Below are 23,661 nucleotides of genomic sequence, written 5' to 3' on the forward strand. Positions count from 1 at the left end.
GAGTCCTGAAGGAGAAGCACTGAGGGACTTCAGGAGGGTGCAGAGCAGGTCCTGGAAACGTTGCTGAGCTGGCCCTTGCACACGTGTGCTGCAGACAGCGCCTGGCATGTGCACCTGGCCCTGGTGCGGGTTGGGAGGCAGGCTGGGCTCCCGGGGCGGGTGATGTCTGAGCAAGACACAGCCCTTGGTCTTTGCCTGTCAGCAGCTGCCAAATTCTGCCAGCGAGGCTTTACATTCCTTGAGAGCAAGGGACAATTTCAAAAGTACTGAATTAGGCGATAACTTTTTTTTTTCCTGTTGATCTCGAAAAAAAAATAAGGAAGGACACTTACTGACTACTTACATGTTACCTTGATATTTGAGTTTCATCTTTACGGTAGTGTTATAATATTGAGATAGGCAAATAGAACTTTTCAGCCTGCAAAATTGTGAATTTCTGAGTTTTGGCACTTAGTATAAACCAGTTCTTGATCCTGGATTTCCTAATGTTTGCATCTTCCCCCCCTACGCCAGGATCATTTTCCCTTTGAGAACAATACCGGATCTGGCTCTCTCGTACTGTACTGTTACTGGAGTATTTTAGTGCATTAAGTAGTGATTTGTTTATGCACAGAAAGGTTCTGCCCAGACATCACCGCTGTAAGCTTTTCCATCTGCATGCCCCCATCCTGACCTTGACCCACTGTAGGGCTGCAGAGGGCTTGTTCACGCTCCAGCCTTGCAGGCTTTCCTATCAGGATTAGCTTTAAGGGGCTCAAGTTGTTGAAGGGTTTTTTCTACTGATAAATGGATTGAGACCCATATTTTAATCTCACGTCATCAAACATTCATCAGATACTCTCGGTCATTACTGACAGAGCCAAGTTTGAACTAGTGACCTAGCAGTAAAAGGTCCCATTAGCAATTTCCTTAAACTGTCAAGTCATTGCATAACACAAATGAAATGTGAGGGATTTTTTTCTTTTCCACAGGTAAAGACAGTGGATTTCTACCTAATTTTTATTTACGGTGTTAAAGTCTGAATGCTCTCACATAAGCCAGAAATAGGAAACAAACAAAGATGGGGTGTATCACCTGAACGCAGCCCCTGCATGCATGGTCCCACAGTGCCATGCCAACCAACTTCACCAGTTTGTTTCCATGAACTGGGAGAGTGCTGGAGAGTCCTGGTGGCAAATCCCATCCTCAGTGTGCCAGGTGCAGCCCATGCACCCCGTGCCAAGGCGGATCCAGGCTGTGTGCGTGTTGTTCTCCATAAGCAATAAAAACGGAGACTGGCAGGGGTTTAGAAAAGCTTCTTTGGCTCACGTCACACTGCACTGTTCTTTTACTAGCAATTTTTGTATCCAAGTTCTTTCTCTCTTTACAGAATCATTTGAAGAAATAATGTGTGAGGGGGAAAAAAAAAATTACCTCCGGCAGTCATGTTATAATGGCTCTTGTGCTGACAGCCCTTTGGGAACAGTGGCAGCAGCAGGGTAAGTATATATGACATCTTTGTAGTGATAAAGAAACAAATAAATGTTCCCATTAACACTCCATCAGGTCAACAGCTATTCCAGACCAACATGATGTTAGAGGAACTGGTTTGATTCATATCATCTAAGACACACTTCTCTTGCAACATATCTTCTGGAAGGCACATAAAACAGAGGTCCTGCTCTAACCAGGTGGAGTTATTAAAGAATCAGTGAACTTTTTACAAGTTGCTTGAAATACCCTGGCTAGAATCCAGCTCCAGTGCTGTTTCTGCGTCTGTTTAACAGTTCCTTTATCACACCATGACAATGACTCTGTTTCAGCGCTGGAGGAAGTAATTTCTCCGTACATCGTTTGTAATGCATTTTGGGAGGCTTCTGAATGCTTCCTAAGCCCTGCAGTGAGATCAGTGGGATGTGAGCCTTACCATAACAATCTGCTTGGGAAGCATGAGCAGCATTTGTGTATCATCCATAATGAATGGGTCTGCATATGGAACAAACGCACACGCACACAGATGCCTGCTCAGGCAGGCTACCCTTTTCCTATGCAAGCCAGCATGAGTTGTGCTTGAATAAGGACTATGCTGTCTTATTTTCTGCACAAATGCTAGGTAGTGAACAGCAACTTGCAAAAAAATTCTATTCAGGCGAGTATTTAGGCACACTTTAGCTCTGCTAAAATGCAGACCTAAAACCAGGAGCAGGCTTTCTAACACGGGGTAACCCAGAGTTCCTAATGAATGTGGCAATTCCTTCCCCTGTAACAGGCACTGTCTGGTCGTCTCTTTACCAGAACTTTTATTACTTTTTCACACAGGTTGAATATTTTTGAGGAAGGGATGTGGGAAGTCCAGGTGGATGTCTGCGGTCTGCCTCAAGCCACACAGATCCTAGACCAAACCTAGGTAAAACCAAAGAAATGCCCTGCTCTGGATCATGCAAGGCAGAGAGTTGAACTTTCAGTTGTCTGAAGCTCCGCAAAGCCCATCTAAAGGCGAGTATCCCTTTGTATCTTAAAGTTCATTGCAACCAAAGCACTTCTGTGCTGTGTTCTGGCAAAAACTCGCTGGACAAAGGTATGCCTCTGGCTCCAGGCAAGATGTCTGAGCCCAGATGATGAACTCAGTTCTGTTTCTGCTGAAAACCTAAGACCTTCTGATGTTAATACGAATGGCAGGGAAAACGGGTTTCAAAACGGTCAGCACAAAAAGTGCAGCCAGATCCTGAGCAATCAGGTCCTAGACCGCGCTCGGTACTTGCCAAGCCAGCAGGTTGTGTCTCTCTTATTCCTCCCCTGTTTGAAGGGAAAGCCGGAGATTTTGGAGTACACCCTTCAAAAGAGCTTGTGAACCTTTAAAGTCAAAATGCCAAGATGCAAAATCCTCAGAGTTTATGTAAGTGTGTAGAAGGAGACAGATTCCTGAGCCACTTAAAATACTTGTGATAGTATTCAGTCTTGATTCAGCAAAGTGTGTAACAACTTTAGTAGATATTTAAATCCATTCCGTGTAACATGGTTAAACCCATCCCCTCAGAGGGACGGAGCGCATGCTTCTGGGGTTCTCCCCTCCTAAACGAGGGACATGTACTTCCACCTCCCTGAAGCTGATAGTGGTTGATTATATGTTTACATGCTTTGCTGCGCCAACAACGTAAAAATCATAGCAAGATTTTGTGTGATAAAATAACCATAATCTGTCCAGTGGCTGCCAGAATAAGCACATAAATACAAGGTAGCTTTAAACGCATTGCAAGCTTGTGTGAGTACTGTAGGGAATGGCAATCTGCAGCTGGCTCGAGCAGAGCGCGATTTCCATTGATAGGCTAAAGAAACAGGTTTCCTCTGCTCTTAGCAGTGAAAGCGGAGGGTGCTAGCCCTGTGTAGGGCCAGCTTGCCCTTTTGGCATGAGCAGGGCTACCGGGAGGGTCCCAAGGTGCGTTTCGGGCTGGGGGGTTCCGGGGACGGCGCCGTCGGGTCTGGGCAGCGCTGCCGTCCCGCGGCACCTGCAGCCGGCTGTCCCCCGGACGGCAGCACGGCTCGGACGGCTGGCCTCGCGGCTGGGCTGGGGGCCGTGCCCGTGCCCACGGAGGACAGGACCCCAGGCTGGGCGAGCCTTCCGCGCCCTCGGGGTGGCCCGCAGCCCCCCGACCCCCAGGCCCAGGCAGGTAACCCCGCTCTGCGCCGTCTACGCTCAGGGTTAGATTCGCTATCAGGCGCGGGTGCCCCGGGATCCCAGTGGGACAGACGGGCGCCAGGGTGCCGGGGGGGGCTGCGGGGCCGCGCTCTCCCCTCGTACCTCCCCCCCCCCCGCCGCTCCCCGCTGCGTGTGCCCGCAGCCGCGGTGCCGGCGGGAGCGTTCCCCCGCGTGGCCGCCAGGTGGCGCCGTAGCCACGCGGCGCGGCGGCCCCCGGCACCGCCCCCTCCCCCGCGGCGGCACTGGGGGCGCGGGGGCTCCGCCGCTGGACGGGGGGGCGCCGGGGGGGGCTGACCTCTGGGCCCCCCAGCCCCGGCCCGTGGGAGCGGAGGTGGGGTGCCCTCCGCTCTCCGCAGCCCCGTGCGGGGCTCCCTCGACGTAACTCCGCAGCTCTGCTCGCCCCTCACTCCCGCGGGTGCCGGGGGCGGGCTGCCGCCCCGGGCGGTGATGGGGGGGCTGTGCTCGAGGAGAGGGGGGGCCGTATCCCACCGTCCCGTCCTTTTCCTTCCTATGAGTGCCTGGGAGAGGGTCTGCTCTGCCGGACTCTCGCTGCCGCCTGGCAGCCCCCTGCCCTGGGGTTCTGCACCCTCCCCCGCCCCCCGCAGGTGGGTCCCCCCTTGCCCCCGGCCCCTTGCAGGCGGGCACACGCTTCCCTCGATGACCCGCTGCTTCCCACCCGCAGGAATTAACCCTGCCCCAGCGCCGGCGGCCTCCCTCTGGCCCGGGGGGAGAGCCCCTTGCTCCATCCCGGGGGGGTGGTGGGGAGACCCGAGGGCCCCCAATCCCCAAGGCAGGGAGGCGGGAGGAGGAAAGCTCCTGGATGAAACCTTTGCCTCTGGGTTGCCACTGCTTCTTCGTGGCAGCTTGGGTAAAAGTTGTTTTTTTTTTTCTCATTGTGCTATGGACAGACCCCCTGCCTGGTCCCAGAGGCACCCAGGGTCCTTCCTCCTGAGCAGGGCAGGCAGAGCATCATATCCCAGCCCTCGGTCATTTAAGCCTTTTTCTTCTCTTTCTCCCTAGGAGCAAGCCAAGTAGGAGGAATAAAACACCTCAAGTAGCTGAACAGTGTCATCACCTGCCAGGGCAGGCACTGGATTTAGCTGTTAATGCGAAGACTTTGGACAGAAACAGGAGTCCTTTGGCCTTAAGGAAAACACTCAGGAAAAGCATCTTTGCTGGGGAGGATACAAGTGAGCTGTTCCCAAAGCCTCAAGTCCCTTCCACCTCTGCATCAGCAGAAAGTGCAGGTACGTGCTCAGACCCCGAGTGCTCTGCTTTCAGTCCCACCTTGAGAGGAGAGGCTGCTTTTCCCTTTCCTCCCATCGGCACGGGTCCGTTCGTCATCTCCTTCTGAGAAGAGCAGGAAGGAGCACAGTCCCTTTGGGGTGCCTTATCCAGCTGCAAAGGTCAGGGAGGATGGAGCAGAAGGCTTTTCTCTCAGAAATTCCCATTTCCAACCACTTCTTCCCTCCCTTGGGGTCTGGGCAGAGGGAAGCAGGGCCTGATGCCCCCCCCCTGTGCCAGGAGCCCTGGAGCAGAGGGAGTGGGGACTGGAGGCAGGAGGAGGGAGTTGCCCTGGATAAACTCCAGGTCAGAGGCAAGAGGGGCCTTGGGCCCACTTGGAAACTGTGTCAGGGCGGGGGAGAAGCCTTTCCCCATGCAGGAGACTCCTGTGCTCTGGGACTTCTGTCTCCAGCCTCATAGGGGTGTTTGTCCTCCAGCCAGAGTGGAGCCTCTTTCTGTGGCCCCCTTCTTTAAAGGCCCCAAAACCAGCTGTTCCCCAGGAGCCCTGTTTCCTCCTATATTGGACAAGTAAGCCAGGGCCAGCCCTTTCCTTCTCCTTTCCCTTCCATGGGCATTTGGGTCCCAACATTGCCTTGTCCCTGCTATCTGTCATGACCGGGACACTGTGACCATGACCCGGTCCTGCTTGTAAGCTGCTCCTGCCCGCAGTGTGAAGATGCAGCTTATGGGTTTGTGTCGCTGGGGTAAAACCCACGGCTCAACCACGTGGCTCTCAGTCGCTTTGGGAGCAAAGCATTTGCTCACCTCTGGCAGCAAATCGCAGCCTGCAAGTCTGTGTGTGTTTTATTCTGCATTGTACATCGAGAGCGTTTAACTTGGGCTTGCAGGGAAGCCTCGCTGCAACGTGCCTGAGTTTCCTTCTGCAGCAAAACAGTTAAGCGCAGAGTCCCCGCTAGCCCACCAAGGACTCCCCCGTGGCAGGCTGCGGAGTGTCCTCCAGCTCAGTTTGCCATGCTGAGGGAAGGACAAACCCAGCTTTCCACATGGATATGCTCTGGCTTCATAGCTGGCATGACGGCGGTACCGTGCAGGAGCGGCTCTGCTGCAGTCAGTGGAGTACAGTGGCGATGGTCCAGAGACCAGACCCAGGCGGTGTGGTGAAAGTGAGTGCTAAAGGCAACTGGGAATTCTTTAAAATAAAAGCCCTGGTATGCTACAGTTGGCCTCTGCAGGGTGGATGGAGCACAGAAGTCTCCTCACCTGCTGCCAGCTCTTTTGGTCTTTTTTATTTTCTTTTTATATTCTTCTTTTTTTTTTTTTTCACTTTTTTTCCGGAGTCCTGACTTTCTCACCCTCTCCTTGTTTCAGCTCTGCTTTTCTTTCACACTCCTCCTTGTGGGGGTCGAGCCAGTGTTTAACTCTTTCATCCTTGCAGCAATTAGTTAGTGACTTTGAGACTACCCGTAAGCCCCAGGGTGGGGCATGGCATCTCCCCCGGCCCTCAGCGGGGGCCTCCAGGGGCTTGCCTGCGTGTTGGGCACAGAGGGGGGTGTGTGTACAAGGAGGGAAGTAGTGGAGAACTTGCCACTTTTACCATCCTTGCTGGCTGTCCCTGCCCAGTGGAGGTGCCCTCACACTGTTCCTGGGATGCTGTTCCCTTCAGCATCCGGGAAGAGGTATGGAAACGGTCCCCTGATCCCCTGAACAGATTTGAAGGGCAAAATCTGCCAACTGCTCGGTATATTGATTCAAATGCATTATTCCTCCTTGGGCAGATCCCTGCCCTGGGAAAGGAGCAATCGGTGCAGGTGCAGATAGCTTTTAATTGCAAAACGTATCTCACCATGGAGGCATTTAGGCTGGATACGATACAAGTGATACAGCAGCAGCCTGAAGAAGACCAATAAGCCGGAGCACTGCAGGGGCCAAAGTACTCCTATGCAATGCCTATGGCGTAAATGTTCATGTATGGTTGTATGGCTGTGTTCCTCCACATGTCCCCGAGATATGACACAGTAGCATTATGTGAAGATTCAAACATCATCTGCAGGGAATGTGAAAACTTGCTGTCTGTAACGGTTCCTAGGCGAGAACACAGCGTACTTTGGCTGCGGGTGTTTTGTGTGTGGACTCGCGTAAAGCCAAGGATCGGGCACAGTTTCTCGTTGCCAGCGAGGTGCTGGCAGCGGGCTCCGTGCCCGCAGTGGAGGCAGAGCTCTCTGGCCGAGGGTTAGCGGTGTGCTTTCATGGCTGCTGCATACCAAGTGATGTACAGGTGGCTGGAAAAGGGTCCTATGGAGTTGTCAGACTGCTTGAGGGTGCCTATGGAGCTGCATACCGGTGCTTATAGCGTGTTGTACATGAGCTGTCTGTTCTCCGGGCCGGGTCGGAGCCCTTAGCTGTGCTCCCGATGGGTCGTCTGTGGGGTCGGCCCGGCCCGGTGGGCTCCGCTGCCCCCCCGCGGGGCCCTGCGCAGCCCCTGGAGGGGGCGGGCAGCAGCCGCCCGTCCCAGCGTCCCCCCGCCGCGCCCGGGGCAGCATCTTCCGCACCTCGGGACGGGGCGGTGTGTGTGGGGGGACGGGACACGACACGAGACACGGGAGCAATTCAGAGATAACCCAGACACTTCAGAGGTTCCCCTCCCTCAAGTGGGGTCGGGGGCTCCCCCTTGAGCCCCCGCGGTGTGACATCGCCCTGGGGAGGGCGAGCAGCCCGACTTGCCGGGATGCAGCGGGTTTTGTTTCACTTTACGCGCAAACGCCGCGCAAGCCTGTATTTGGGGAGGCATAACCCACGCCGCCGGGGCGGCGAGCTCCCTTCCGCGGCCAGAGCCCGTGGGGAGGCGGTGGCCGAGGCACGGGCAGCGGGGCGAGTTGCGGGGGGAAGGATGGAGGCTGCTGCGGGAGGCGGACGAGCGGCAGGTCCGGGAGGGCGGTGGGCACTGCCGCCGCTCCGCCGCCGCGCAACCCGCCCAGCGCTTCCCCAGTGAGAGCAGGAATTGGTTTTATTATTATTATTATTAGTTTGCCTGGAAAAAAAAAATCGGACTTCCTAGGGGAAAATAACCGGACTTCTCTCCGTGAACTGTCCTGCTCGGAAATGGTGTGCGCCGCTGCCCGGGAGCGGGGCAGGAGCCGGGGCGGCCGGAGGGGTGCAGCGGGGATCTGGGGAACTGCAGTGGGGAACTTTTCGGGACCCGGGGCGGGTCTGGCCCCACGCGTGTTTCCAGCGGTGTTTGCGCTGGGGGGTACCGCCGGAGGGGCGCTCCCGGAGCAGGGGCGGGGGCAGCCCCGCCTGCGGGCAGTGGAGCTCGGGGGTCGGCAGCCTGGCGCGGGTGAGGGACCGGCCGTGGCGGCCCCGGGGGAGAGGGCAGGGCACGGCCACCCCGGCCGTTACGCGCTGCCGCTTGTCCCCCGCCGGCTGCGCCGGAGCGAGGAGCGCGGCGGCCTGCTGCCGGGAGCCGGCCCGGGCGGGGAGCAGGGTGCCCCTCCGGAGGGTGTCCGTGCCGCCCCCTCCCCCGGTTATCCCCCCGCAGGTACCTGGCTCGGGGGCGGCCCGGTGGGCAGCGCCGCCGCCTCGCTGCTGAACAAAGGCGCGATCGCGTTTGTATTAATGCCCCCCCCACCCGGGGGGGGGTCGGGGCAACTTTCCCCCGGGCCGACCGGGGCGACGGGGCGGGGCTATGCTAACGACGGGGGCGTGGCCTCGCCCCCGCGGCGGCGACTCGCGGGCGGCCATTGGCGGCGGCGCGGCGGGGGGGGAGCGGTGACGCGATGCAAATGAGGGGGCGTGGCGGCGGCGGCCCCGCCCCCCGCCCGCCGGGGCTGCGGGGCTCGTGTTCGGCGGCGGGGACAGTCAAAGTGGCTCCCATAGGGAGAGACGGCGAGTCCGCCCCGGCGCTGCGGGAGAGGGAGGGGGCACTGGGAGCCCCAGGGTCTCCCTCCGGCCGTCCGTCCGCGCCGCCGCCGCGGGTGCGCCCCTCTCGCTCCCTTCCCGGCGTGCGCCCGGCTCCGGCAACTCGCTTCCTGCGCGGCTGAAGGAGGGAGGAGAGAGCGCTTCGGCTGGGAGAGGAGAGAAGAAAGAGGGAGAAAAGAAAGAAAGAAAGGAGAGAGGGGGAAAAGGGGGGGGGGGGGAACTTGCCTCTCTTGTCACTGGAAAATGACACTTGATGTAGCAGAGCCTGCCGCAGCTCCCGTTCGTCCTATTGTTTCTTAAACTGCCATCTGAGATTTTTTTCTTTTTTTTCTTTTTTTTTTTTTTTTTTTTTCCTGCTGCCATCCGAGGGGTGTCTTCATACAAAAGGGACTTCAAGTACTCCTCCGGCTTGCGAGCGCTGCAACCAGCCCCCAGCACCCCGCCAGCCCCTCCAAGCACCCAAACAAACTGCACACGCAGCAAACAGCAGCAACAAAACCGGGCTCTGATTGCCTCTGGATTTTTTTTTTTTTTTTTTTAATGTGCGTGCCTGTGTTTGCTTTCTCTGACTTGCTTTGATTCCAGACATCAGCTGCAGAAAGAGAAAAAAAGAGAGAAAGAGAGAAAAACCCCATATATAACAGTCCGCCTGGCGATTTCATCACTACTTTTTTTTTTTTTTTTTGAGTAAAGAAGGAAGATTTGCGCTGTTGTTTCTGATTCATGTTTGGGATTCAGGAAAGCATCCAGCGGAGTGGGAGCAGCATGAAGGAAGAGCCCCTCGGCGCGGGGATGAACGCGGTGCGGACGTGGATGCAGGGAGCCGGCGTCCTGGACGCCAGCACGGCCGCTCAGAGGTAGGCAGGCTCCGCGCCCGCGCCCCGCTCCGCGCTCCGGGGCGCAGCCGCCTGCAGCGCAGCTCCCCGCGGGCAGCGCCTTTCCCCCCGCGCCAACAAAAAGCCGGCTCTGGAGCTCTGCTAACGGCAGTGAGTTTCGCGCAGATGTCGCCAGTTAAATACCTACCCCTCCTGTCCCGTAGGAATGACTTTTTATTAAATAATAATAATAATAATAATAAAGGAAGCGGCGAGTTTCACTAGGTAGGAATAGGTGGGTTTTAATCTCTCTAGCCCGTCGTGTTCGCGTGGAGGAAGGAGTTTGCAAAACTATGTTTGCTGCTGATTTTGTCTTAAGATCTCCAAATGACACTCTCCTCCTCCGATAAGCAGTGAGTTGTGCACGGATGTATCCAAAATATATTTCTCTACCTCGCTTTCTTATCCCTGTCAGAATCAGCAGCCTCCCTCCTTCTCCTCCGATAAGCAGGGAGTTTTGCAAAGCTTTCTCGAGGAGGAATTTAATTCGAAGCCCATTTTCAAAACCACTGCCACTTATCTTAGATTTTTTATAAAAGAAATCCCTTCAAACGGGAGGTGGATTTGGCGAAGCTGCGCCCAGCCTCGATTTCCCTCTTATTTCTCCTTCTCCCCATCCTCTTCCCTACAGGATAAAAAAAAAAAAAAAGAAAAAAAAGAAAAAAAAAAAAGAACCAACCCTAAACCAAAACCCCAAACCCTGATGCCGGATTCGCAGCCTGGAGCAGGCATCAGTTTAATGTTGACATCCCCCGGTGTCCCCCACCTCGCCCCGCACCCTCCCTTTGGAGCCCTCTAAGGAAGGGAAAGTTTCTGCAGGGACAACCCTGAAATATTTCAAGTTGTCTCCTCGGCTGCCGTCGCGGTGTTTACCCACCACCCGTGCGAGGGGAGGCAAGGCTCGCAGGACTGAAACTGAAAGATAAGGCACATGGGCGCTGGGGTGACAGCTCCGAGCCGACTTTGAGAAGTGGCAGGACCGATGCCGCTCCGCGGGGCAACGCGCCGGCGGGGCTGAGCGCGGCCCCTCCGCTATGCAGGGCCGGCTGCGAGCGGGCACGGCCCCCGGGGAGGGTTGGTGGGTGCCGGGGCGGGGGGGGGGGCGGGGGGGGGGGCTCTTGGCACTTCGGGCTGGCCCTGGGGCGGGCTGGGGTCGGGGCTGTGCCGCACTCCCGGCTCCGCGGGGTTTCGGCGTGAACCGCCTTTCCCCTTGCCCGGAGGGAAGAGCCTCGGGGGGCGTGGGGGGATGCTTAGCCCCGGGGGGAGCCCAGCCGGGTCCCGGCGGGGAAGGCACGGGCCCGGGAGCCGGCTGGGGGGGTGGGGGGGGGGGGGGGGTGGCGTGAGGCCGCGTCGTCGGGGCTGCCGCTAACCCGAGTCTTTCTGGTCCCAGCGGAGTGGGTCTGGCCCGGGCTCACTTCGAGAAGCAGCCTCCCTCCAACCTGAGGAAGTCCAACTTTTTCCACTTCGTCCTGGCTCTGTACGACCGGCAGGGGCAGCCCGTGGAGATCGAGCGCACCGCCTTCGTGGGCTTCGTGGAGAAGGAGAAGGTGAGTAGCCTGGCGCCCCGCGGGGGCTCGGCCGCCTCTCCCGGGCCCTCCCCGCTCCGCTCCCCCGGGGCCGCGGCACCGGCTCGTCCCGGGAGCCACCGCCGCCTCCCGGGCGCCTTACTGTCCCTCTGTCTCGGAGGGCAGCCGGGGAGGGGGTGTCCCCTCATCCCTCGCTATGTCCGGGGCAGGGGAGCGGGCTGAGAGCTGCCCCGTCCAGAGCCGGGGGCATCCGATGTGCGAATGATGGAGAAGCTTCATATGAGATTTTTTTTTCTTTCCCCTTTTACCTCCGGCCTCCCGTGTCCTCTTTGACTTCAGGAAGCCAACAGCGAAAAGACCAACAACGGGATCCACTACCGCCTGCAGCTGCTCTACAGCAATGGTAAGGGCTGGGAGCCCCCGGTGTCAGCCCCACCACCCCCCGCTGGCTGCCCTCCCGCCGGCTCCTCGGCTGCAAAGCCCACCAGAGGCCGCGGAGCCGCTGCCCCGGCTCCTCTCCGCTCCGCGCATCCCTGCGCTCGGTGCTTGGGTGCACCGCGGCCGGGGCTGCGGGGACACGGGCGGGAGCCCCGGCGGGCCCGAGCCCTCGGGCGAGCCCCGGCTGCCTCCGGCCGGCCCCGCTCCTCACACCTCTGCCTTGTTTCAGGGATCAGGACGGAGCAGGATTTCTACGTCCGACTGATCGACTCGATGACCAAGCAGGTAGGTGCTGCGGGACGCCCGCGGAGGAGGCGGGGGGTGTGTGTGCTGGGGGTGGCAGCCGTCGGGGCGGCCCCCGGGAGCGCGGCGGGGCGGCCCGGGGAGGCGAAACCCGCCCCCGCCGCTGCAGCGGAGCGGCTCGGCCCCGGCGGGGCACGGGCTGCCGCCTCCCGCGGGGCACGGCCGCGATCCCCGCTCCGCGCAGCGCCGGGGGCTGCAGGGCCGAGCCGCGGGGACCGACCCCGGCGTCGGGGCTGCGCGGAGGGTCCCCGCGGGACCCCGCCTGCCGCCGCGCTTGGGAGCTCCGAAACACGCAGGCGACCCTCCGGCCGGGCTGGGGCGGGCTGCGCCGCTTAATTAATGCGAATTAACCTCCGGCCTCCCGCCGCCCACCGAGCGCCGGCAGCGGCTGCGGCGCTCCCCGCGTCCCTCCGGCGCTCGCCGCCGCCGGTCCCGGGGCTCCGGGCGGCCCGACCGGGTCGGGGCCCGGTGGGGTGCGGGAGCTGCCCCGGGGCGCGGAGCAGGGCTGTTGGGCGGCAGGTCCCAGCGCCGTCACCCTCGCTTTCAGCCTGCTCTGAGCTTCCCACACGGAGCGGTAACGTGCGTGCCTACCTGTAAAATATACGTTCCTGTAGGAAAGCAGCATCTGTACAAGGGCACTAGCTCAACAACCCCCTTCTCTCTCTTTTTTAAAAATTGGTTACTCTAGCTGCTGCTTCTGCTCCTGGCAGAATGTTTTACTTTCGTAATACGTTTCTTTTAAATAGTTGGGATCGTTGTTAAGCCTTTCTATCTTTCAGATATGTTTTCCCACTCCTAATCTGTTTTGCTTGTTAAAGAAAACGCTGAAATTTTATTTAGGAAAAACATTAAGCTTTTTTTTTTTTTTTTATACGATAGGAAAAGTCAGTCCCTGTATGTTGTCTGTAGGGAAAAAAACTCTTGGCTTGTATTTGGGTTTCTTGTCTACAGCAAAACATAAAGCTCTAAGGGCTGAGTTTGTTTTAGAAAACTCTCTTTGATGGTCCCAAAACATCTTTTCCTGCTATTGAAGATTGTCTTTCAACAGAAAAAAAAAAGAAAAAAAAAAAAAGAAAAAAGGAACTACTTGGATGAATTTTACTAGACAATCCACTATGTATCTGAACTCTGCAAAACTACACGCTTCCAAATAGAACCCGGTCTTTGTAGGAATTAAAACAGGAGCAACATACCCTTCCTCATAACAAATCTTGGAAAGCTTGCTGCCATTCCCTGTTTTTCAGGGACAAACTGGTTAGTTTGTGTTAAAAGTAACAAAGTCTTCCTGATGCATGAGCTCTTTTTAGTCCTTTTGGAGCTTATGTGTTTCACTGTGGACCGTATGAGAGACCCTATCAATAAATATTATCTTTAAATAGCTTTCCTATCGTTACGGAAATGCAGAAGCCTCTGCTCATAATCCTGTTGAAAACAGAGCCTTGAACTCATGTAGAGCAGCGGATTCAAAATAATTTTCTTAACAAAGGCATCTTGCATATGAAGAGTTCATCCTAAGGCACTGTTTGACCTCTTGGTCTCTCATTATTATCAAGTCATCAGAGGGTCTTTGGAGAGAAAGGGGGGAAAAAAAACCCGAGATACAGTTTATTTGTAAAACCTACCGTGTAGCTTTAAAGCACGTTCACAATGAAGAAGGCAAAAAAAAGTCTGTCTGATTTCAGGAAGTCTTACAAAAACAAAGTTAGTGCAAATTACAGATTTTGGGGAAAGTGCAGTGGAGCTGAGGAGTGAGGGTTTAAGAACAAAAGCTGCCTGAACTTAGATTAGAAAACAGGGAGCGAAAGGCTGTTTTAGATACAAACATGTTTGCTTACGTATTAATTTCATGCATATAATTTCTTTAGGCATGACGATAATTGCTTATGAAAAATAGGGCATTGTCATGTCAAAACTGTGGCATGTGCTGCTCTGAATTTTTTGGGGGGCCGGGGGCTACTTTCTCCCTCCTCTTCTTTTTTAATTCTTTCTTTTTGAAAGTGAAATTATTTCAAAGTTGGGATAGCTTCGGTTACTGAATGCTTATTAGGAAGCAAAGTACAACACATGACAGAAGCTCACCCAAATGTTGAATATATCATTTATATTTTACAACAGTGAATTATATAGAGGCTTCTCAAGTAACTTTCAAATCATCAAACTGTAATTAAATATTGCAAAGACTGTCTGAAAATTCTTTAATTTTTAATGAAAGTTAAATATATATTGTCAGTCTACTTGAAGGTGTAGTATTTTAATGCATGACGCTCAGAACAAATTGGATAATGAAAAGATTACTTTTAAATGAAACTGTTGCAGAAGCGTACATGTTTCAGCTGGCGAGTATCTTCTCAATACTCACACACGCGCATTCACACACTCAATAATGTGAATTCCCAGACTGAAATTGCAGCTACTCTGAGGTTTCTGGTGGCAAATTAAAAATCACACAGAAGCAAAGCTTGAATGATTTAGCTTCCCCAGATCATACAGGAAAGTAACTGTGGCTCTTTTTTTATATTAAATATATTTATATATTTAAATATGGATACATCAGATTTAAATGCGTTCTTTTTGTCTCACAGTTATAAACTGCAAGGTTTTGTACAGCTGTGGATTGTTAAGTTGGGTAAGATAAAATAAAACCGGTTCTGCAAATCAGCCCTTGGTTTCTGTATGTAGGATTGCTGCCCATAGATTTACCATAAATGTCCCATCAGCAGTATGCGTTGTATCAGCAGGTAGGCAGGCAGGGCTTTGCTACGCTGGATGCTGTGTATGCAATAAATAGTAGATGGTCCTGCTCCTGTAGAGTTCTTGGTCTGAATAAGTTGGGGATTTGTTTGCGTGGCTGTGCCCAGCTAAGAAACTCACGGCAAGGATCCTGTCAGGTGGAATGTGGGGATCTATGCGTCCTGGTGCGCGCACGTGTGTGTGTGTGTGTGTGTGTGTGTGTTCTCTGTCAGCTGCGATGCAGTATGGGAAGTAGGGCTGGGGACTAGCGTTACTGAAGGAACCAGGAATTTTGTTGCAAACCACATCCCAGGGCAGATGTGGGGTGCAGGTATGAACCATGCATGCGCTGTTCCAAAACACAAGCTTTTGCTGCACGTGTGCTCCTGGTAGCCTGGGCTGTGGGACTTCTCAAAGGGAAACCCGGGCAGGACTGGTCTCAAAGCACATCGTTTTGAGTTATGTTAGGGATAATGTGTTCGGCCTTTGGTGGTGGCCCCAGAGAAGCGCTGGGCAAGATGGGAATTACGTACCTTTGAGGGGCATCGCTACGTTTCCAAAATGTGCCCTCGTCATTCAAAAATTGTAAATACTATAAGCAAATCGTTAATGTTGCAGGGAAGTTCTTTTCCGTTAGGGTAACAACATTCAGCATCAATACTGGCTTAATTAAATTTTCTTTTATGTTATCTTGGCACCTCATTTTGTGTTGGGATCGCATCCCTAATGCGTTCAAAACCCTGTAGGATCCCAAACTTTATAGCTGTTGCTTTCTGTAAAGCAGCAGCTCCTACCGCAGTAGGTCTGGCTCTAACAATGATGCATTTTGCAATTGCCTGCAAAAGGTGAGATATGTCTGCTTTAATAAAACTGGAGTTTTTAGGCAAGTCTAAGGATGTTAATATATTTACAGAGAGGAGATGCCTTCTATTTCTTCAGCTGTATTTTCATAAAGTTGAGATATTTCACTATTAGGAAAGATGGAGGAAATAAATCTGAAATACTTGTTCCCCACCCAGTTTTCCTTCAGCCGTTCTCATCCATAAGATATAACGGATGCTAATATGGCTCAGGCATCTTAAAAATCATAAGTTTTGCACGATAGCTATTGTCTGTTGCTGAGAGTCTTCATGAGTCAAAGAGCCTTCCTTCAGACTTAGACTCTGCTTATATTTTGCTTTTTTTTCAGCACTTTAACTCTGGATGCAAATAGTTTTTCTGTTGACTTCTCTATCATTCTCTGATGTCTGCAGATATTTGATCAGCTCTATTCTGTGAATACATAGCATGGCCCTTCTCTGGCAGCTACTTGCATGGGGAAAAAAAATGTTATCAATAAGTTCAGAGGAGCCTCAGCAGACTTGGAGAAATTTCACACAAACATAAAACAAAACCTAACCCCTGTGACGGGGAAAGTTTACATTGCGCCAGATTTTAGCAGCTTTCTTATGCCTTTGGTGAGATGTCAGAAGCGCAGGTGATTTTAATTTTCTTGTACAGAGAGGAATGGAGAAGTTTGGAATTTGCATGCATGATCAGGACCTGTGTTTGGGAAAATGTAAACTCATCACAGTGGAAAATGTGTTGTTTGGAGTCTGAGGGTGAAAACAAAGCTGAGGATTTTGGAGAGACTGCCTGAGCCAGATGGCCTGGTGCATTCCCAGTCTGGCAGCCCAACTGCTCCCTCCTGTATAATATACAGCCATTTGTTCTGGGATATTTACGCTAGAGCTGTTTCCATGTGAATGTTTGAAAACCATTAAAAATGAACATATTAGGAGAGATAAATTTATTTAATTTGTGTGAATATGTCGATAAGCAGGCTGTGTATCAAAGGCAGAGGGAGACTGGATAAAATAATTAGATGCTTCTGAATTGTGCATTGAGAGACACAGCAAGAACTAACCGTCCTCCCCCTGGGACCCAGCGCTGCGCTACTTGTCCGGGATAAACCTCACTGGGATGAGTGGAAATTTTGCCTGGGGAAGGGGTAGAATCTTGGCTAATTAAGGGTTAAGTATTCCAAGCCAAATAAATGTAATTCACAGTATTTTCTCTGTAGATATATAGTGGATACAAGCCTAATCCTCTCTGGGTGAAATTCTGGCCCATCTGAAGTCAATTGCAAAGCTCCTATTGAATTCGATGGGGCCAGGATTTTATTTTCTGTGTGTATGGCTGTATACGTCATTCCAAATCATTTTAGTTCTGTTTTTTTGCAAAGACCCGCATTTTGACGCATTTTTCTTTCTCCTTTATTTCAGTCAAGGAGATAGTTTGTTTTGTGGAACAGATCAGGAATTTGAAAGCAAGTAGATTTAGGTGCATGTTGGTGATTTCTCTCCTCTTACTCTTTTAAAACCAAGGCCATGACATAACTGAATAATATAATGACCATGATCTCATTCCTTCAAGATTGTTTTTCATCCAGTTCAGAAAGCAGGATTGCTTGACTGGCAAACTGACACCACAAGACGATTATGCCCTCAGTTGTACCAGCATAAATCTGGATTTATTCAGGAATGGTTAAGGGCAAAATCAGGCTCTATATTTTTCCAACTTATTCGTCAACTCTTTCACTGTTTTATCTTGTTGTCTTTACTGGGGAAAAAGTGGATTAACCTTTTGTATTACCCTCACTCCTTTTTTTTTTTTTTTTTTTTTTTTTTTATGAACTCTGTCACTGAAAAGTTTAAGCGAATTGTTTGATGCACTTGTTGTCTAGGAACGACTGTGATGTGCTCAATTTAGTAATTTTTATTCGCTGTCAAGCAGTGAATTGCATTTGATTTAACTTTTTATGCAGTGGTATTTAAATGGAAGTGGGGAAGTCTTATATTTTGACACTAATTTTTTGGGGCCTGATTTTGAAATCCGTTTGTGCATAAGTGATTGTTTCTCACTGGGACAACTTGTGGAAAGGTTACTTGGGTGAGTAATGGCTTACAAAATGGAAGATGAATTTTTTTGGGAAATATTTCAGTTGTTCAGGAGAAGAAAAGCTATTCTGAAACACTTAGGAAATAACACTGAGTTAAAACTACATGAAGTAAACAAAAAGAAAAAAAACCCAACAAGTCTATAATTTTGCATTTCCTTTGCTGGGGTTTTGTTGTGCAACCCTGATGTGTATTTGCAGGCTTATTTTTAGCTCTGCTGTGGTCTAAGTTTATACACTGTAACTTTCACTTTATCTCTCATTAATGTGATCCCTATTTGACAAAATCACAACGCTGTTAGCGCAACAAGGATTCCTGCCGCAATCACCCTCTTTTAAAGCCTGAACCTAAAAAACTAATAATTGGGGAAAAAAAAAAAAAAAAAAGGAAGAAAGATATTTTTGTTAAGAGTAGCTTTTCAAATCTTACAGTTAAAAATTTTCACAACAGTAACGTTGTAGACCCTTCCTGTAAAAATACTTCTGGCAGCTATAACGATCTGAAACTTTAGCAGTTCCTGTTTCCTTTTTGAAACTAATTGTAGAATTAGTGCTTTAGAGCAGCGCAGTGTGCGAGGCGGTGGAGTGTCTGCAATGCTCTCGGGCAGCCATTCATGGACGTAAACAGCACTTCACGTACCCGTTTGCACGAGTAAATTGGGATGTAGGAACAGGAGCTGGGGATGAGCTGCTTAGAAATGAACTCAGCAGTTCCTCCTGCTTCCTCGAATTTCCTAAAGATTCCTGCAGGAATAGGCTATGTGGTGGTATCTGCGTTGAATGCAGAGAAAACTAAATGTGCATGGGTACAACATCGGTAATTAAATGCAAATAAAGTGAAAAGCAAATCCTTAACGTAGAGAAAGGCAGAAGAATGTCATGCGTGCAAAGAAGGGATCACTGATGCTAAACACAACAGACAAGGTGATTATGTACCACAGTGTTGACTCTGCCCGTTCATTATTGCTATTTAGTTGAGTTATTTAAGCGGGTACCTGGAGGTTAAGTAAGCATAGCAGCAGGGAGAGAAGAGGAAGAGAGAGGGGAGGGAAAAAAAAAAAAAGAAAAGTAAATTTTGTGCTCTAGTTTGTCATTTCTAGTGCTTCCTTGGCTTCACCAGTAACAAGATAACCCATACTGGGTACATTTATTTTAAGATTTGAAAGTCTAAGAAGAACGAGCCAAGTCCATCAGTCCTCTCTCAGGCGCCGTTCCCCTGTGTCCTGCTGTGTCTAGAGGCAAATGGGGGCTGGAGGCTTTGGTCTCCGGTGAAGGCCTCGGGGGTGGATCTGCTCATTACCCCCATGCTCTAATTATTCTTGAATTATTGATGAAGTTTAAAAAGTGCCGTGAGCTTCCCTGCAGCCTGGCCTGTCCCACTGTCAGGGGAACCTGATTTGGGGGTTTCTGGAGTCTTTGCAATGTCCTTACTAACTGACCCCATCAAGTGTCAGCGGGTTTCTTTGATTCCCTGGTTTTGGCTGGAAGAAGCTTCTCCCTATCTTCCCCTTCAATGCATGGTAATTAAGATCTTTTGCTTTTGTCGCACCTCCTGGTGTAACACGTGGATGACTGTGGTGCGGTCTTCCTAGGCTTCTTGCAGACCCTCTGTAGCTCTCTTGGCCACTGATGTGGAGGTACCGCAAGGTGTGGGCCCGCAACCAAGCAGGGCACTGGGGTCCCAGCTGGGGTCAGAGGGGTTTGCTGGTGTCCATGCTGTGGGGACTTTGCACGTGGCCTGCGACAGCTTTTGCGTTCCCTTTACACAAGTGCTGGGTCCACAGGTTTTGTGCCTCATGAGTGGGAATGAGGGGGCAACAGTCAGGAGAAACTCTGTACCTGTTAGTTGCAACGACATCAGTGGCCTTGGTTCTGTCTTACCAGCAACAAAACCTCCCCACTGGCTCTTGGGTTTTAGGGGAATGCACACATAGCAAAACTGAAATGAAAAAATTATAACTAGAAAGACAACACAGTCCCATTCCTGATACTATTTATGGAATCATTACATCATGTTACAATGCATAATATTAATATCACATATTACAATTAAAACGGTGTTGAAATTCAGCTCATGCTTCTCCAGATTTGTGCGCCCTGAGATCCATGCCCCCTTGGCAGATGCAACCCCTCTTACCCTTGGTGGGTTATATTTGTAAGGACTGGGAAAGCAGTTCATGTGACCTTACTTCATCGTATATTAAGATAACTTCTTTTTTCTCAGTATTTTCCACATTTCCATTTCAAAGTGGTCTATTCCATAAAATGTATTTCATCCATCTAGCATACTTTTTTTATTTTATTTTCAGTATCTATTTTACTGTTACCTTTAGGGATACCCACATCAGATGTCATTTTATGTGCAGTTTGTTCCCCAACTTCTTTTCAGGTCTGTATTTTAGAGCCTGAAAAGGTCACACCAAGGTCAAGGTTGATGCTCAGATGCAGAGGTGGACGTCTCTCCAAGGCTGGGGCTCTAACCATTGATCCCATGTCAGGAGTGGCACCCTAAAAGATTTAGGAACCTCAGTGCTATCCAAAGATGCTGTTGCAAAGGCAACTTCTTTTCACTCTTGTTTTGCTGCTGGGAGGCTGGCGCCTGGGACCAGGGGTGGTTAGAAAACATAACTCCGTCGTGATCAGATGGAAAGCCTGTACTGAGTGGGCTGCCAGCACTAACCTAGTTAGCGTGTAATGCCGATCCCTCGCCATCGCTGCTGGTTCTGCTGCTGGGAGCGTTGCAAACATAGACTCTTCTTGAAATGTGAATACGCTGCCTCTCCACAGTTTTAACTTAGAGGGTTCTCCCCATGCTATCTCAGAGTCAAATTTCTCAAGCTGGTTGATCCTCTGTTTGTTTTGGTATCCTCTGCTCTGGTAGGGCCTGCTTCCCACTTATTTATATCCCTCTAACTTCAGTTGCTCTCTCGAAAGCGGTGGATCACGAGGTTCAAGTGGAGAGTCAGGCCCAGGCGCTTTCTGAGGAGCTACCAGGAAAATGCCTGGGCTGTGCAGCTTTTGTAATTAAAAATACATGAACTCTCTCTTTTCTGTTTGGTTTGGTTTTTTTTTGTTTTTTTTTTTTAATGAATAGGACCCAAAGTATACCAAACCCTGATGTTCCGCCCCCCCCCCCCTCCCCCCTGCCTTGTAGTGCTGTTAGTTTTATATTTTATTCTGAATTGAAAAGAAAATTGTGGTTGTCTTGACTACTAAAAAACCCCAACCTACACACCGCTGGAGAGATGTGCAACGGAGAGGAGGGAATTTAGCTGTACTCAGCTTGTGTTGTTTTCCAACTGCAAGTCTTGCAGCAGGTTCGGGGGAGACACAGTCTCTCCAGCCTGCAACTCGGCTTGCAACACCGGCTGCGCCTTCGGTTATGGTAACGCATTTTTATTTTCTCCAAACTCAACTTGATGCACAGCTAAAAATGTGTTTTGTTTTTAGGCGATAGTATATGAAGGCCAAGACAAGAACCCAGAAATGTGCCGAGTTCTGCTCACGCATGAAATAATGTGCAGGTAAGAAATACCCTGCTTCCAGTTAATTAGTGATGAGAAGATGAATCTGTCTCTCAAAATCTAGGTTGAACCTGCAGCTATTTTCAGACTTAAATTTATCTTTCTTGCATTAAACAATCCCAAAATAACACAGGTCGGTGTGTGTAATTAGCAGCAAGGTCTCAGTCATCACACTAGTTTTCAATTATTTATAAAGAGTTATTCTTAACGGAATGCTACTAGTTTTCATTTAGACACTGTAGCCCACAAAAGGTCTCCTCACCAAAATTAACAGCCAGTTATAGTCTTCTAGCAATAAATTTCTCTGCCCCCAATCCCCAACAAAACCTTCTCAGTAAAATGACAAAATTGTAATTTTTTGGGTTTGTTTTGCTGGGTGCACATTAAGACTTGAGGTCAGGAGGCCCGTTTTGTCCTGGTTGCTGCTCATTCCAGGTCCCTGCTCAGCCGGAGTGGAGCAGGCAATGCTCCTTCACGCAAAAGGTGCCTTCTTGATGATTTTCTTTAAGCTTCCCCATGCAGATCTGGCTCTGCCCTGTGCTCTCTTCCCCTGAACATGCCTGCTTGGGGCTGGCCGTTTAAATTCAGGACAGTCAGATAACTTCCCTCCTGAACACGGTACTTCTGCAGCTGCTTCCTTCTCTTTTCTGGCTGATTGAAATAGGTGAAACCTCTTCTACTTCCTTTTTACCCCAGAGAAGGCAGCATCTTCCCACAGACCCCTCCGACACCTAGGAGAGCTTGACCTTGCAGTCTCATTAAAGTTAGTGGGTGTTTTTTGCATGTCTGAAAAAATCATTTGTTACATGTTATTCGATGGCAGAAAATAATTCCCTGGTGGAAGACGAGGCGTTCTTGCATAAGCTTATTGTTACAATCAGTTGTTTTAAGACTGTAAAAATGCCATTGCATGCGTTGTAACTTTTACAAAACTCATTTACTAAAAAGGAGTAACTTGAGGGTAAAAACTAGTACCCACTTCTAAGAGAATAAACTTGGATGAGGGTTTCCTGGTGGGGGAGAGTTTTAGACATAATATTCAGATGGAAATTCTCTGTTAGTTGAATTTTTTAAAGTGTCTTTTTTCATTCTTGGGGATCTGCCTGTTTTGTCCTCCACGGCAGCTCCTCCCTGATAAAACCCTGCAGGAGGGCAGCGCGCTGCGATGCCGGCAGAGAAGGAGCTGCTCCCCATGCTTCACCAGCCTGGGCGAAACCCTGCGCAGCACCCCCAGCTTTGTCCTTGCTGGATTTGGGGGATTTTAGTTCCATGTCTTATTTTTCTAGGCTGCTTCCTTCAGTAGGTTTGTCTTCTTCCAGGAAACCAAAGCTAACCCATCACAATCTGAGACTGGTCACAGCAGGCGCGTATCTCCAAGAGGTGCCTGAGCTTCTGCTGGTGCTGGGAGCTGCAGCATTGCTTTGCTGAGGACTCCCAGCCAGTTCTCCTTTTCCAAATGGAAACCCAGTCGTGCTGACAACTCGTAATTGCCCTAAAATTCATTGGCCCAATTAGCACCACTTTCACACTAGATACCTAGCTAGGAACAATTCATGGAAATATTAAAGGAGGCCCCTGACCTGATAAGGCTGAAGTGTGTGCTTTGCTTTTCTCCTGTAATAGACCAGTAAAACAGTGGGACTGTTCATGTGAGTAAAATTAAGCACATGCTCAAGTGCCCACAGCGTCAGAGTCTAAATGTTCTGTTAGCCCTGGGTGATGTGCCCTCCTGATTCCCAAACAGCAAGGTGTTGAGGTAGGAATTGCATCTGCTTGCCACTCACTGAGCCATCAAGAGTAAGGGTCACCTACTTTAATGCATTAATTTTCTTACAAATACTTTAGAAACATAAAGAGTAAGAAGTAAATTGAAACTTTATATAGAGAGCTGAGTTTTAACCAGAAGACCAAATACCTGCACCAAAGATTTACGGCCGTTCAATATACTTTGACTGAAACAAAATTGTTTCTGTCCTGGGAATGTGGAAAGATGTGCACTTTCCCTTTATTAAAGCGCTTCACACTTTCTTTGTTCTTAAAATTCACTGGATCAGGAGCTTTATTCTTCTCCTTCTATTTGTTTACTGCTAGTCCTTGCTTTGTGTTTCATAACCGTAAGGTGGAGAGGTAGCAAAAAAAATTAAAAAAAATATCTGACCATAGTAGGCAAACGTTGTGTGTCTGGTGGGTGGGGGAGACATATTCAAATTTCTAACAGCTCATATTAGATATTGCCCATTTCCTTTTCTGCCTATACATGTGTAAGAAGAGGGTGCTGTTTGTTTACCAGGCCGCTTGACCCTATTGCACAAATCTGTCATCTATTGTGCTGCTAACACTCTTTTAAATTGCAAATCTGATGCTCTTTAGGGGTCTAGAAGGGGAAAAAATAATCTCTCTTCATACCATTCTGTTTCTCTTGATTTCTTGCCTGTTGTAAGTGGAAGTTGGGATGTGCTGAATTTGCACCAGGGGTGCAAATGCAGCCTCA

The 23,661-nt window shown here is 50.6% G+C and overlaps 1 protein-coding gene across 9 annotated transcripts in view; it reads left to right on the plus strand.

The window, feature by feature from the left end:
* The first annotated feature begins 8,719 nt into the window (after positions 1-8,719).
* The window catches only part of EBF1 (EBF transcription factor 1), a 283,485-nt gene continuing 268,543 nt past the window's right edge, over positions 8,720-23,661 (plus strand). For 4 of the 9 annotated variants that reach the window (XM_055812620.1, XM_055812621.1, XM_055812622.1 and 1 more), the window contains exons 1-5: positions 8,720-9,693; positions 11,102-11,258; positions 11,577-11,640; positions 11,905-11,960; positions 21,097-21,170. In XM_055812620.1, the coding sequence (XP_055668595.1) occupies positions 9,560-9,693; positions 11,102-11,258; positions 11,577-11,640; positions 11,905-11,960; positions 21,097-21,170 (485 nt within the window). In that variant the 5' untranslated portion in view covers positions 8,720-9,559. Of the gene's footprint in view, positions 9,694-10,374; positions 10,790-11,101; positions 11,259-11,576; positions 11,641-11,904; positions 11,961-21,096; positions 21,171-23,661 lie in introns of those variants that run through there. The other 5 variants (XM_055812624.1, XM_055812626.1, XM_055812627.1 and 2 more) reach the window with 2 other exon arrangements.

Source organism: Falco peregrinus, chromosome 8, assembly GCF_023634155.1.
Source record: "Falco peregrinus isolate bFalPer1 chromosome 8, bFalPer1.pri, whole genome shotgun sequence".
Lineage (NCBI taxonomy): Eukaryota > Metazoa > Chordata > Aves > Falconiformes > Falconidae > Falco > Falco peregrinus.